Raw genomic sequence first — 14,420 nt, 5'->3', positions numbered from 1 at the left:
GTATACCAGTATATTCATAGTCGGTATTTTTCCACTGAAATCTAGAACCAATGGTGATGATGATGATTACCTGATATAAAAAGTGCTACACATCTGAACATACCATACCATACAGAATACCACTCGTAAATACCAGCATCATGTTTAGTCACATTTACTATTTTAAACATAAACTGTTGTTCCGTCTGGTTTATAATTTCATAGTGTTTACTATTGGGAGAGAGTAAATTAATCGACCCTTTCTCGCCCATAAATAATGAATGGAAATTATGAGTTACTTTTATCAAAGTACTACTGTCTGGTAGACCAACTGTTAATGTAACATTTTGTTGTTTGGCACAGCCATAGATATTTATAACACTATCACAGTTACCTTGAACTGAAACCAGATAAAATTATAAAAGTAAGATGGATTTATTTGAATTGAAAATAGCCAATATCAAATAACAATTATAATTAATGATGTGAATAACCTCGCTGTTCACCTGTAAGTAACTTCTGGTTCCGGATTCGCTCCGGGTGTTGCCCGAGAACGTACCTGGAGATTTTCTGGCGTGGTTTACACATGTCAGTGGAGCAAGTCGGCTGGGGGCGGGGTGAGATGACACGGAACAGTGTATAGTCATTCGGATGGGACGAAAAAAAACGATATCCCGTGTACTTATTGGTAAGCCGCAATGCTGTAGCGGCATCTTATCTTGTCTGTCGTTACAATTGTTACACGCTTCAAGGCTTTGCACAAGTAAAAATAGCTTCAAACGCACAATATCATCAAAATTTGTATTGAAATAAGTAATTCTATTACAAATAGTGAAGAGTGGACCACTCAAATAGTTACCGAATAGTTTTGTTGATGATAATACGTTCTATAATGTTTGAAGGAGGAGGTGGGGTTGGGGGGTGACAAGTTCCCGAGACAATGTTGTTGGTTTGGGTGGGGGGGGGGGCTCTCTCATATAGGACATCCATTGTTAAGGAAATTTGACAGTTGACAATGCATGATAACAGAGAGAAATCCAAAACCCCTTTTGAATGTATTTTTTTATTATAGATTAATACCATCACATTGTGATTCAATTAAATTGTGATAAAACATATGTCTATATCATTATGTCGCGCTTTGAATGCCCATCCCATCCCACCATCTGATTATAAAGGATAATGGACGTTTGACCGTCACACTTTTCTGATTAGGTGTTGTTTTGTTTTACACCCCCCCCCCCGAATCCGCCCCTGAACCCGCCCCTGAACGAAGCTACTTTAATGGACAAAGTGATAAAAACACTATGAAGTTTCAAATACAAAAATATGACACACAAGACAAATATCAACGCATGTTGTAAACAATGGCGGGATCTAACTTGTTCATAGCAAAAATACCCCGCCACACGCAGCAACGCTCAAACCACATTGAAATGCAAAACAGTTGCCAATAAATTACACGGAACGATATTATTAGTTACTAAATCATTTGGGATGAAATTTATGGTAAGATTAAAACAAAGAAATGACACTCACAGGTGTAGCTTCGTAAACGTATGGGAACCACGATGGCTCAGTTGGTAAGACGTTGGCTCGCTAACCTGGAGGTCGCGTGTTTGATCCGAGAAAGTTCATCAGGATTTTTCAGTGCGGCCCTTCCTTGTCACTGGTGCAAGACCGACGACTTGGCAAGGGACAGCATATAGTCGTTGGGATATGACGAGAAACCGAGGTCCCATGTACACACTAGCGTATACGTTAAAGATCCCTCGGCAGTTGGAATTCTATATAAGAGTAGGTGCAACATTTCCCTCATCGCGTATGCCCGTCTCCATTAGCACAGTCGGAGCTGAAAAGCATGACGTTAAACACCATTTTATTTCATTTTCATCGCCGTAAGGTGTTCCAGTTCTACAATTACTACCGAGTGTTTTATATTTCAACACGGTAATGTCACAAACAAAACGTATAACAGCACAAATACCAAGACATAAACAATGGGTTATCCTCATCCTGGAATATATGGTAGAGGATGGGAAGGCTTTCTACACAGACACATACCACATTCATAATAAATACAACGACGATATGTTAATAGTAAGGTAGCGATATACCTACCATTACAACAGCTACAGGAAGTTTTAAACACCCTGGACAATACCTGACCAGAACAAAGCTAATATTCTAACCAAAAGAATATAAAATGCTACAGTACCCACCTGTTACTAGAAGAGAAGATATGAAAACCAGTAAAATTACCGACATCTTGATCAACTTGTCTTTAAATCTGATCAATTTATAAATGTATAATCAGGCGGCCATGAGTAAGAGGAAACAAACAGTTATTTGTGTATCACAAAGAATATTATAAAGACTAAAGAATAATATAAAGGCTAAAGACGACGGTTATTTGGTCTAGTTTTTGATATACACTTTATTACTCATAGCCCTCACTCACAAACAATACTAAAGGCTAAAGACGACGGTTATTTGGTCGAGTTTTTGATATACAATATATTACTCATAGACTTCACTATCATAAACCACACGTACATGTAATGGATATAAAATATGTTTGTTCGATATCTCATCAAGTTTAATTAAACCAATCTATTTGTCTATTTTTTTTTGTCAACATATTAGTCTGTGTTGTGTGGTTGTTAAATCCCATTCCCTCTTTCCCGCTCTCTTTGTACATGTACTAAATAAAATATGTACTGATATGTTAAAAAGATATCTGACTCAGTTTAAAAAAAACAAACTGTCTTTAATTGGAAATAGAATATACGTGTATTAATAAAACTTCCGGTTTTAAAACAATTCTAATTAGACGATGGTCATCTCCCATCTTTTAACGAATATACATTACCGATACACTGTGTGTGCGTGTGTGAAATAGCTTTATTTAACGTCCGCTTCCACCGAAGTGATATCGCAGATAATTACATGTTATATATGAAAAATAAAAATTTTACAAAGTTATTGGCAAAATAAGTGAAAGGATTGGTAATAATATTTATATATATACATACATACATAGAAGAAACACTTAAAGAACGGACGATATACAATTAACATACGACAGTGCAGAGAGAGAAATGGGGTTTAACGTCCACTCGACACAAACTAGGTCATTTCGGGACTAACATGGTTCAATTTTATTTCAATAATTCGCTTGCGCGTAGGGGTCTTTAGCAGTGGGAGGAAACTGGAGGACCCGGAGAAATCCCTGTACAGCGTGTCTAAATTATCTTCTATTGTATTCACCAACAGGATGTATAGCGTATCAACATGTTTACAGTTCACATTCTGTTTATGCATATTAAAAGATACGTTAATATCTGATAATACAGTGTTTTAAAGCGTCAATACCGATAATGTTTTGGAGAATAAAACTGCTTAATTTTGTGTTAAAATCCCTTAAAATCCCTTTTAACACAAAATTAAATGAAATGAAATGAAATGGTTTTAACGTCCTAAACACAAAATTAAGCAGTTTTATTCTCCAAAACATTCTCTCAAATACGTATTTTCAGCAACTCTATTCTTTCGTACGTTAAATGAAATGAAATAGGGTTTAACGTCCTCCTGTTCTGATCCGAAATAGGCTAATGAAGACGGGCATACGCCATACAGTGTGCTATGAGAGCAATTTTGTCCGGGCAGCGGTGCTACTGCCAATGGATCTGATGTGTACACGACGTTGTGTACATGGGACCTCGCTTTTTCGTCCCATCGGAACGACTAGATAGCTGTCCTTGCCAGGTCCTCCATCCTGCATCACTGACAAGCGGAAACCACGCCGGAAAATCTGGACGAACTTTCTCGGCCAATGCAGGGATCAATCTCCCGACAGTTCAAATTTAACGACAGTCGTTTGCTCCTGCTTAGTCCAATCTACGCGGTTTTAATGACTTTTTTTAATGACTGATACAAAATTAAACTAAACAGTCAAACTGTATTAAAATACATCATTTCAAAACAACAAATCGAGTTGGGATATTATATGTTAGCTAGCCAGGCTGTTTATGATTCCTCCTGTCAGTCGAACAGGACAGGAAGGACATAGTGAATGAAACCGTACTAGTTCAGTTTTCACGATTTATCAATGAACTTACTAATCAATTTCTGTCCATAAAATTTATTTTATTTTCTCATGTAGAAATGTCCCAGTGTTTAATATATAACCTTGCCCCAATCTGATTAAAATACAAATCTATATTTCGTTTCGTTTTTTGTACTTTGGATGGCTTCGACCACATGGCGATCATGGAGGTTGTTCGTCAAGTGTCATGGGAGTGACTTTTGATCCTATGACGACAGTCACTCAAATAACCAATCGACTCTTGTGTTTGAATTAGCTATTCGGATATACAACCTTGGGTTTGTTTTGTTTCTATATGTCTACCCATATCGCGTCACGTGATAAGAACTGGATGCAACTGACAATATGTCTACTCATATCGCGTCACGTGATAAGAACTAGATGCAACTGACTATAATATAGGACAATTACCTGTTCAGAAATAAGACTTTTACTTTGTTTTGTTCTATATATGTCTACCTATCTGACTATTTGATTGGCCAATCCTTCACATCAGACAGAACGTGAGATATTCAACAACTCATACAGATCCTTTGTAGTAAAACAAAAGTAAAACAAAAGTTTGAAGGAAATATGATCTGTGCTTTAATCTGAGTCAACTTGTCCCCAAGTGAATATATCGATTACACTCCTACGTTTACTTATGAGGGCGTATTTTAATATCACCGATCAGAAACTTGGAAGACACTTTTAAAAAAAAGAAAAATGTACTTCTATCTTAATACCGTGACAACATTTGAACAGTACAGATTTTATTTAACTTCTTTCTAACATAGAATAGGAAACAGGCTCTATTACCTCATTCAGTAACGCTCTTTCATTAAATTTCTTCTTACCCCACCTAGTTTGAGAATCCGGACTTCATCTATGCACAATTTTCATAAACAAAAACCTCCGGATTCTCGGACTTAAACTGAACTAGAAATAATTGGGTACAATCGGACTAAATTATCGGTAAGCACCTTGTAAATACCTTGTATATGTGTAAATACTTTATTATTGTAAATTATACTGTATACAGGGAGAGGGTTTTCACATAGGCTCTGCCTGTTACCCAATCCTATTCATGTTGTTTGAATAAAATATGTTTATACAAAAAAAAATTATCGGACTAAATTATCGGTAAGCACACACATTCCTTAAAGCTCAATTTCACAAAAAGCAGTAATACGTCTTTAGATTTGAGACCATTAAGTTCACTAAAAACAACTTTATGCGAAGTAACAGTTCGTTGTTAATGAAATAGGGGAGGGAACTGTGTTTTTATCTGGGTACGGCTCGAACCTGGTATCTAGCAGGGGCATGAGTTATTCCAATAACACCTTGTAATGTTGGTAAATTATCAGCATCGACCGGTTTAAATTCAAATCTTTGTACCAAGGTTGTCACAAATAAAAATAATTCCATTTTAGCCAATGATTCTCCCAGACATATTCTTCTACCTGAAAGACAAAATATAATTATTCACATAAAACCAGAGCATTGTGTGATAATCGAGGCTATCACAATTCATTAATACATTTAATCAAGTGTCCAAAGTTTTAAGGAAGACTTCAGATCAAAGAGACGGATGTTTCAACAAACTGAATATAACCGATACGTTTTATAATGTTTAGCAGCCGTTACGTTTTATAAACACTAAGCCGCAGTTGTTTACCAGCCGCTACGTTTTATAACAACTAAGCCGCAATTGTTTACCAGCCGTTAAGTTTTATAAAACTAAGCCGCGGTTGTTTACCAGCCGCTATGTTTTATAACAACTAAGCCGCAATTGTTTACCAGCCGTTACGTTTTATAAAACTAAGCCGCGGTTGTTTACCAGCCGCTATGTTTTATAACAACTAAGCCGCAATTGTTTACCAGCCGTTACGTTTTATAAAAACTAAGCCGGAGTTGTTTACCGGCCGTTACGTGTTATAAAGACTGAGCCGGAGTTGTTTACCGGCCGTTACGTTTTATAAAATCTTCACCGAGTTGTTTACCAGCCGATACGTTTTATAGAAATACCAGCCGGTACGTTTTATAAAGACTAATTTGTAATTTACCTGTCGAAAAGGGAATCAATTCATCTTTTTTTATGACCTTTCCATTAGAATCGATGAATCTTTCCGGTCTAAATACATCAGCATCGCCCCAAATCTTGTCATCGGTTAAAACAGCATCGGCGTTAGGTATGATGATGGCGTCTTTTGGAAAATGGTATCCATGGAACCTCGTGTCTTCACTGACAGCATGCGGGATTCCGGTCATTAAAATGTTTGCTTTACGGAGAACTTCCAATATGACGGCTTCAACATACGGCAAGGACGGTTTATCTTTTATTGACGGTAGACGACCGGAACCAACGACATCTTGAATCTCCTTGTAACATTTATCTTGTATGTTTGGATGATGTAGAAAATAAAGAATCGTCCACAAAATGGTTGTTGATGTCGTTTCCGTGCCAGCAATAAACAGGTCCAGTATAGCGGACACCAGTTGGGGCTCTGAAACATTTCACAATATTGCAAGAAGCCGTGACTTACCACATTTGAAAGATAAATTATTGGCGCGGAGGAAAGAGAGAGAGAGAGAGAGAGAGAGAGGGAGAGAGAGACGCTGACACCGTATTTGCCAAGATACAACACACGAGGAGGAATGCAGAGAAATTTATTTCAGGGGGATGGCGGGGGAAGGGGAGCATCCAGTCGAAGAGCAAAGCGTGAAATTGAATTAATCATTGCTGTTAACTTTGCTACTAGGCCCTATATTTGAGTTGACCTCGGATGTCCCCATCAAACCTTTCATTTAAAATAAAACAATGCTAACCGTTTAGATAAGATGGCTGTCCAGTTTTAGACACTTTCTTCATTTCTCTGATATAACTACTGATGTAATCATCCACGTGATTTTCATCAAAATTCTTCATGTGTTCGTTGATTGATGGAATGATGATGTTGTCTTTAATGAAATCCAGACTGTTCAAAACACTGTGATATTTGAACAAATCACCCGGTAAATATCGCAGAAAGGGAAACATACTCAAAACAGACCCATGTGTTATTGTTAGAAGCAAGCTTTCAGTTTTATCCAGAAAAATATTAAATACCGGATCATCATACTCGAATCGTTTACCATAAACCATAGACGATATAATATTGGAAACACCCTTTTGACTTAAACGGAACATGTCGAATTTTCCGCCATTTTCGTTTCCGATAACTTCTACAAAGTGGCGAGTTTCTTCATGAATTTTGTCTTCAAGCCAAAACCAAACTCTCTCAAAGTTTCCAGAGCAAACTTTCGTTGTTCTTTCCACGGCTGGCCCTCTGACATCACTATTCCTGTAAAAGAATGAATATTATTGATTCACGCCATGTTTCATATGGCGCAAAGGGGGGGGGGGGGAAGGGGCGGGGCTGTCCCTCTGACATAACTACACCTGTAATAGAATGCATATTATTGATCTACGTCATGTTTCATTTGGTGAAAAAAAACACCAGAATAACGCGAGGTGAACTGGGTAGACCTAATCAAGACCGAAGCGCGTGGAATAAAAGAGAGAGAGAGAGAAATGGGGTTTAACGTCCACTCGACACAAACTAGGTAATTTTGGGACTAACGTATGGTTCAATTTTATTTCTATAATTCGCTTGCGCGTAGGGGTCTTTAGCATCGGGAGGAAACCGGGGGACCCGGAGAAAACCCACGAGGTTGGACAGGCGACCCTACTCCTTGTCACGTACAACCGGGGATTCGAAACCACGCCAGTTGACTCAATGACAGACTTAACGATACAGCGCGCACGTGCTAACCACAAAGCCATCCAACCCCCGCGCGTGGAACAAAACAATAGTTTATATTATGTTCACTGACATTTGTTGGCGACTAACAAAGCAAATCTTTTATATTTTTTTAAATCTCCCGCAAACGAAGAATCTTTAACGCAAACAACCAACATTGGTTAAAAACCCGGACGTTGATGTTTTATTGTTGACCCAAGTAGTAGTTAGTGAAATGATGACTGAATATCCAAATAAAATGGTTCGCCCTTTGAACATTGCTCGGCCAATAAACGGGCTTGTTGAAATCCATCGCACACCGGTGAACTTATTTGGTCTGCGTTGGACTTCAGTTTTTATTTAAGACATCTTATTAGCCATTACGAAGACAGGTCTTGATAAATATGCGTTTGTTACAAATTGATATCTGGTGTTCAAGAAACAGTAAGCATACCATGTATCATGTACAACATCTATCAATACTATATATCTAGAATAGGTGGTATCAGATGTTCTAGCATACCCTGTATCATGTACAACAGCTACCAATACTATATATCTAGGCTAGGTGATATCAGCTGTTCTAGAAAGGGTAATCTGGCTGGTAATCTAAACGTTCATGACAACATATGTATTATACGTTTGTTTTGAAGGGGCGCTAAACTGTCATGGAATCTTAAACGAGCTGAAAATTTGTCTTCCTGTATCCATGACATACACGGGTGTGTTTTCCGTGCCAGGTCCGTTGTCGTCCTGCACCACCGATGATAAGCAATCAGGCTGTGAAATGCCGAGGGTCTGAAACAGGACAACGTATAGTCGTTCGGATGGGATGAAAAACCGAGATCCCGTGTACACATTGGCGTGCACGTAAAAGATCCCTTGACAGTTAGAATTTGATATAACAGTAGGTCATAGTGCCGCTGTCCGGGCACAATTTCCCTCAAAGCTTCATTAACCCAAGAACAGTAGGACGTTAAACCCCATTTCATTTTGTTTTCATTTCCAATACGGAGATTGTAACCGGGACCTCTAGGCCTACAGACATGCATCCTACTCACTGAGCAGCAGGGGTTTATTTATGAAGTGTACGGAATAGACATCTATTAATCACCACAAACACTTACCTTTTCTCTGTGTAATAAGATCTGACCAAAACAAGGATGGTCGATGTGAAAATATATCTCCATTTTTAACCAAGGCTTCTTTTATCACGTCATAACTATTGAGAAAAATAAACAACTTCGATCCAAAATAAGCACTGCATATATCTCCGTACTCTTTTCTTAGTTGCCTGGCAACTATCCTCAAATCACTTTCTCCTTTCAAATACATGTCCCCTAATATAGGCAGGGTAAATCTGGGTCCTGGTGGAATCCCCTGGGGTTTTCTCATCAGCAACCATATTCCCAGACAAGTCACAAATACTAGACCAGTTCTTACACCAACATTATCTTTAAACAATACAGTTATATATTCTATGTTAAAATATTGGAATATATCTAATATCATGGTGAAGATACCAGACATCGTGTGTTTTAGTCCGTGTCTTGGTTTATTCTGAGTATTATAGTTACACCACTGATCAAATTATACATCAGATCACACTGACCCGGCACTTACAGTTTGATTAAAGGGGAGAGACTAACTTCATCTTTTACAAATAAACAAATGAAATAGGGTTTAACGTCCCACTGTTCTGCTCCGACTGGGCTAATAAAGGCGGGCATACTGATACTATAATAGTGTGATGATCTGTCAATCGCTAAGATAATAGTTGGCCCGAACAGCGACACAATTTTTCCAATTGAATCTAAGAGGTGGTGACCCTTTATTTGCAGGGTTCAACATTTAGGACATGTTTTGTTATTGTGTGTAATGTATGGTGCTCTAGTTCAGACACAAGTCGTACTTAGTTAATTTCAATGCTAAGGAGAAACAGAGCGATTTTAACCCGATAGGGCCCTTTGGGAATAAATTTGGGGATCACGGTGGCTATGTGGGTAAAACGCTGGCTCGCTAGCCTGGAGGTCGAATGTTCGATCCCTGTATTGAGCGAGAAAGTTCATACAGAGTTCCCGGTGTGGTTCTCCTTTGTCAGTGATGCAGGACGGACGACCTGACAAGGACAGCTGTCTAGTCGTTCGGATGGTAGGAAAAGTCGAGGTCCCGTGTACACATGGGCGTGCACGCGAAAGATCCCTTAATAGTTGGAATTCGATATAAAAGTAGGCCGTAGTACCGCTGTCTGGGCAAAATGTCCCTCATAGCATACTGTATGGCGTATACTCGTCTTTATTATCCAAGTTAGGTCGTTAGACCCCATTTCATTTCAGAAATTAATTTTTAGCTAAAGACTGACTTTTTCTGAGCGGGATTTCGGTATTCAGTTTATCCCGATAAACATACTCACGACCCCCCCCCCACACACACACACACACACACACACACACACTATTACAGTCAGTGTGATGGTTTGATGACGGTGTTAATCAAATACGTTTCAATCGTGATTGTCCCTTGTAAGTGGTTCAAGTACAGCGTCTAGGTCGAACACACTGTATGGTGTATGTCTATCTTCATTAGCTCAATAGGTGCAAGGGGGGGGGGGGGTAATATCAGTGTAGACTGGACAGACCAGACACCAAAGACTGCCATTCAATTTGGACTCTTTGCGTATTTCGCAGAACATGATTAGGAATTACAATAAAAACAGACACGATTGAACGTAAACCAGTTTATATACATTCATAATATATTGCGACCCATTGTTGTCGATTTCTAGGTGCCAAAGAATAGAGATTTAGCTATTTGAAACTATGGGGGTGAGGTGGGGCGCGGAGCCTTTTCTAAACGGAATTCCAGTAATCTTCGGCACCAACTGGATTAATGAAGACGGACCAAGGCCATGCGGTATGCTATGAGGGAATTGTTTCACAGACAGCGGCTTTACGGCCTTATCTTGTATCGTTGAGAGTTCTCAGAATAAAACAGTAAAATATGTACGTTAAATTTACGTAGAACATGGTCCATTTGTTGTACGATGGCCTAAGAATGTAGGTCATGGTCTGGGATAGTTCAGCTCTGAACGTAGATCTCATTACACTCGCCTCGTACATTCAGGAAGCGTCCTATTGAATCCTTGTCGAAACTAAAATCGGGCCCAGTCAATTTTTACTGGGAAACGTTTTACTGCTAAACGGTGGTGTGTCAGTCTCTGTGAACGCCTAAACAATGTAAAGAAACATTTTAGTGAGAGACCTTGCTTACCTCGTTAGCGTCAGTATGCGCAACACAGCATGCTGTTAAAAGTACGTCCCCTTCTGCTAAACGGACTGGCAGACGCCATTGAAATCTAAATACAGAGTAATGCACAAATTTACGTAACTCGGTCATAAAAGGCCCTCGATAATCAATAGGAATCTTCGTCTAATGAATTTAGCCTCTTAGAGCATCCAGAAGCAAACGATTAATAAGTTTAGCCTCTGGCGGGTGGACGAACGGACGGACGGGGGCGATGACAAACGAGAGTAAAATTTAGCTGTGGAAAGTTTACATTTGGGGTAGTATCGACACTTTATCTTACTTTAATCCTCTCAACAATAGTAAGATCAATTTAATATGAGTAGAAGATTCATATAATACAATAACATACAATATATATAAAGACAGATATATATATATAACACATTATTAAGATACAGTGGTGGATATTTTATATACGTACAGTACACGAGTCGTGTATTCTATGGTTTCGGGTACCATTTATAATGTACAAAGAAAAACACATTCTACACGCATATGAAGAAGTAAAGAAGTAATAACTGATTCAAAACCGACAAAATAATTATGAATAAACGTCTAGAAGGGATTAAGCTAGTGTAAACAGCTATCGTTCAAATTGGACTGTTCATGTATTTCCCCGAACATAATTGATTATAAATTACAATTTAAAAAAATTGAATATAAATCACTTTTTACACGTTCATTTTGCATTAATATGTGCTTTCAGATCTATTTTCGTCTGTTTTAAGGTCCAAGATAATAGAGCCATACACTCTTTAATTAAACCAACCTGTCCATAATATCATGTATTGGACAATAAAAATACATGAGAGTTTACACGATTATTCAGAGGTTAAGTCACCGACAAACAATCATAACATTATATTACATGAATTTATCTGGGTACAGCTCGAACCTGGTATTTAGCAGGGGCATTTGTTATTCCACCAATTTGTACACGGGACCTCGGTTTTTCGTCCAATCCGAACGACTAGATCACTGTCCTTGTCAGGCCCTCCGTCCTGCATCACTGACAAGGGGAAACCACGCCGGTTAATCTGGATGAACTTTCTCGGCCAATGCAGGAATCGAACACCCGACCGCCAGGCTAGCGAGCCAGCGTCTTACCCACTTAGCCACATGATCCCCTATTTGGATTGATTAAAAACTTTATAAAATCACTTTTAAAAAAATAGAGTTGATTAACTATTTATTCAATTCACTTTTTTCAAGTCATACAGTAAAAACATCAGTTGTCGCCACTGTCTGTCACTTGAAAATTTGCCTTGATGTTATAATAAATAGAAATAATATATCTATTATTGTGAATCAAGAATTATTATCGAGTTTGATTTTGTAGGCGCTTTATTGCAGAAAAATAAGGTTGTCTTTTTAATTTCTAAGAATTTTTTATTTATTTATATACTCATAAAGTAATGGGTAATGGGAATTAATTACTTTCAATGTAATGGGTAATGGTAATTACTGATCTGTTTCTCTATTCGTACGAAGCCGATTACATACAGACGCTCGTAAAAACTAATAAACGATCAGTCAGACTTTTTAATTTCACTTATCGATGACGTTTTATCACTTAATAATCCTAAATTTAGTGATTATGTAGAATTCATATATCCTGATGAGCTCGAAATTAAAAACACCAGTGACAATTACGCTTCCTACTTGGATCTGCGTCTCAATTTTGACAATTGCCATAAACTGAGTGTTAAATTGTACGATAAACGTGATGACTTTGACTTTCCGATTGTTAACTTTCCATTTATTAGTAGTAACATTCCAATAAAACCAGCTTATGGAGTGTTTGTGTCTCAGCTAATTCGTTACGCGAGAGCTTGTTCCTTTTATTCTGATTTTTTAAGTAGATCGAGGCATTTGTCATCTAAGCTTCAACTACAAGGATACTTGCGCACTAAACTTATTAAAACCTTTAAAAAGTTTTATGGCCGTCATATTGATTTGATTGGTAAATATAACGTGTCTCTCTCGGCTATTATTCTAGATATATTTAATTGACACGTATACTATTACTATCTCCCTGATAATATCTACTACATCGTTAACACAGTTCATCGCGTGCATTTTGCATACCGATAGTTCATTGGCCAATCACGCTATTTTACCGACATTTCGCCTAATAGTTTGGATGCAGCTATGGCGGGTGTGGCGCCAGGCAGGGTAAGCTTACTCTTCCGGACACCTGTTACCACTGTTTGTCGTGTATTGTGTATACGGTGAGCAGTCCATTTGCTGATTACACTATTTTGCCTGATTACACTATTTTGCCTATACCGTTTGTTTTGGGAACACAACCGGTGTAGGCTGTCATTGATAGTCCATTGGCCAATCACGCTATTTTACCGAGATTTCGCCTAATAGTTTGGTTCAGCTATGGCGGGTGTGGCGCCAGGCAGGGTAAGCTTACTCTTCCGGACACCTGTTACCACTGTTTGCCGTGTAATTTGTACACGAGGAGCAGTCCATTCGCTGTTTACACTATTTTGCTTGAATACACTATTTTGCCTATAACGTTTTTTAGGACTTCGAATTCTGTCTTATGGTTTGGCTTGTTCGTACTTGGTTTTATTTAATTTTATGTTTATATATTTAAAAAAAGGTGATATTTTGGTAAAATTCTTACCATTGTCAAAATATCTATCAGATTCTATCTGTTTATGACATGTGTCTGGTAGACTAAATCACTCCCCCTGGTTTCGGGAGAATGGGGTGTTAATTCCATATTTTGAAGGTAATTCACGTCAAGGTCAGTCTATAACGTACAGACATAAGGGGGTTTTGAGCTAAATTGATCAGAGCTCACCCAGATATTCTGAGCAGCTATCATCTATGCTTTATTGAAACTAGGGACCTTGGCAGATATTACTAAATAATATTAATTTATACACTTCTGGAACAAATCTGTCTTTCGTTTCACGGTTGTCGTTTAATTTGAATGAAAAAATACTTATAACATGTTTACTTATACATGAATCTGTTGCTTTCATTTCGATATCGTTCTCCTGTAAGAAAGATTATACTTAAGTCATTTTTGGTAAATAAAAAAAACCTAAAAACCTCTTTGAATTGTTTGTACCAGAAGCTGGTAGATGACTACAATATTTGATACGTGATGTCAGTTCTTGTCAATTCCTAAATACGATCTACAGGTTAAAAGCTGGATGATTGTGTTGAGTGCAACCGACAAAATAATAAATGTGTTCACTGAAAGTTAATCTGTATTCCCATAAGCCCAAAAACTGAAATATATC

The 14,420-nt window shown here is 38.0% G+C and overlaps 1 protein-coding gene across 1 annotated transcript; it reads right to left on the bottom strand.

Annotated features, from left to right (window-relative positions):
- Positions 1-3,454: 3,454 nt before the first annotated feature.
- On the bottom strand, positions 3,455-9,396 carry LOC126825337 (cytochrome P450 2J2-like). Its single transcript, XM_056101987.1, has 5 exons — positions 8,976-9,396; positions 7,324-7,410; positions 6,896-7,291; positions 6,133-6,573; positions 3,455-5,529 (listed from the first exon to the last, which is right to left on the bottom strand). Exons 1-5 carry the CDS (start codon positions 9,376-9,378, stop codon positions 5,351-5,353), a joined length of 1,506 nt encoding a protein of 501 aa, XP_055957962.1. The 5' UTR covers positions 9,379-9,396; the 3' UTR covers positions 3,455-5,350.
- Between the last annotated feature and the right edge of the window lie 5,024 nt (positions 9,397-14,420).

This window comes from Patella vulgata, chromosome 6, assembly GCF_932274485.2.
Source record: "Patella vulgata chromosome 6, xgPatVulg1.2, whole genome shotgun sequence".
Classification (NCBI taxonomy): domain Eukaryota; kingdom Metazoa; phylum Mollusca; class Gastropoda; family Patellidae; genus Patella; species Patella vulgata.
Note: the sequence above shows the minus strand (reverse complement) of the source record. Positions and strands in the feature narration are given on the sequence as shown.

Coding starts and splice junctions, on each gene's coding strand:
- LOC126825337 (XM_056101987.1), bottom strand. CDS start 9,378: ATGTCTGGTATCTTCACCATGATATTAGATATATTCCAATATTTTAAC. Junction 7,411..8,975: donor TCTTATTACACAGAGAAAAG/GTAAGTGTTTGT, acceptor ATTCTTTTACAG/GAATAGTGATGTCAGAGGGC. Junction 5,530..6,132: donor ATTGATTCCCTTTTCGACAG/GTAAATTACAAA, acceptor TTTGTCTTTCAG/GTAGAAGAATATGTCTGGGA.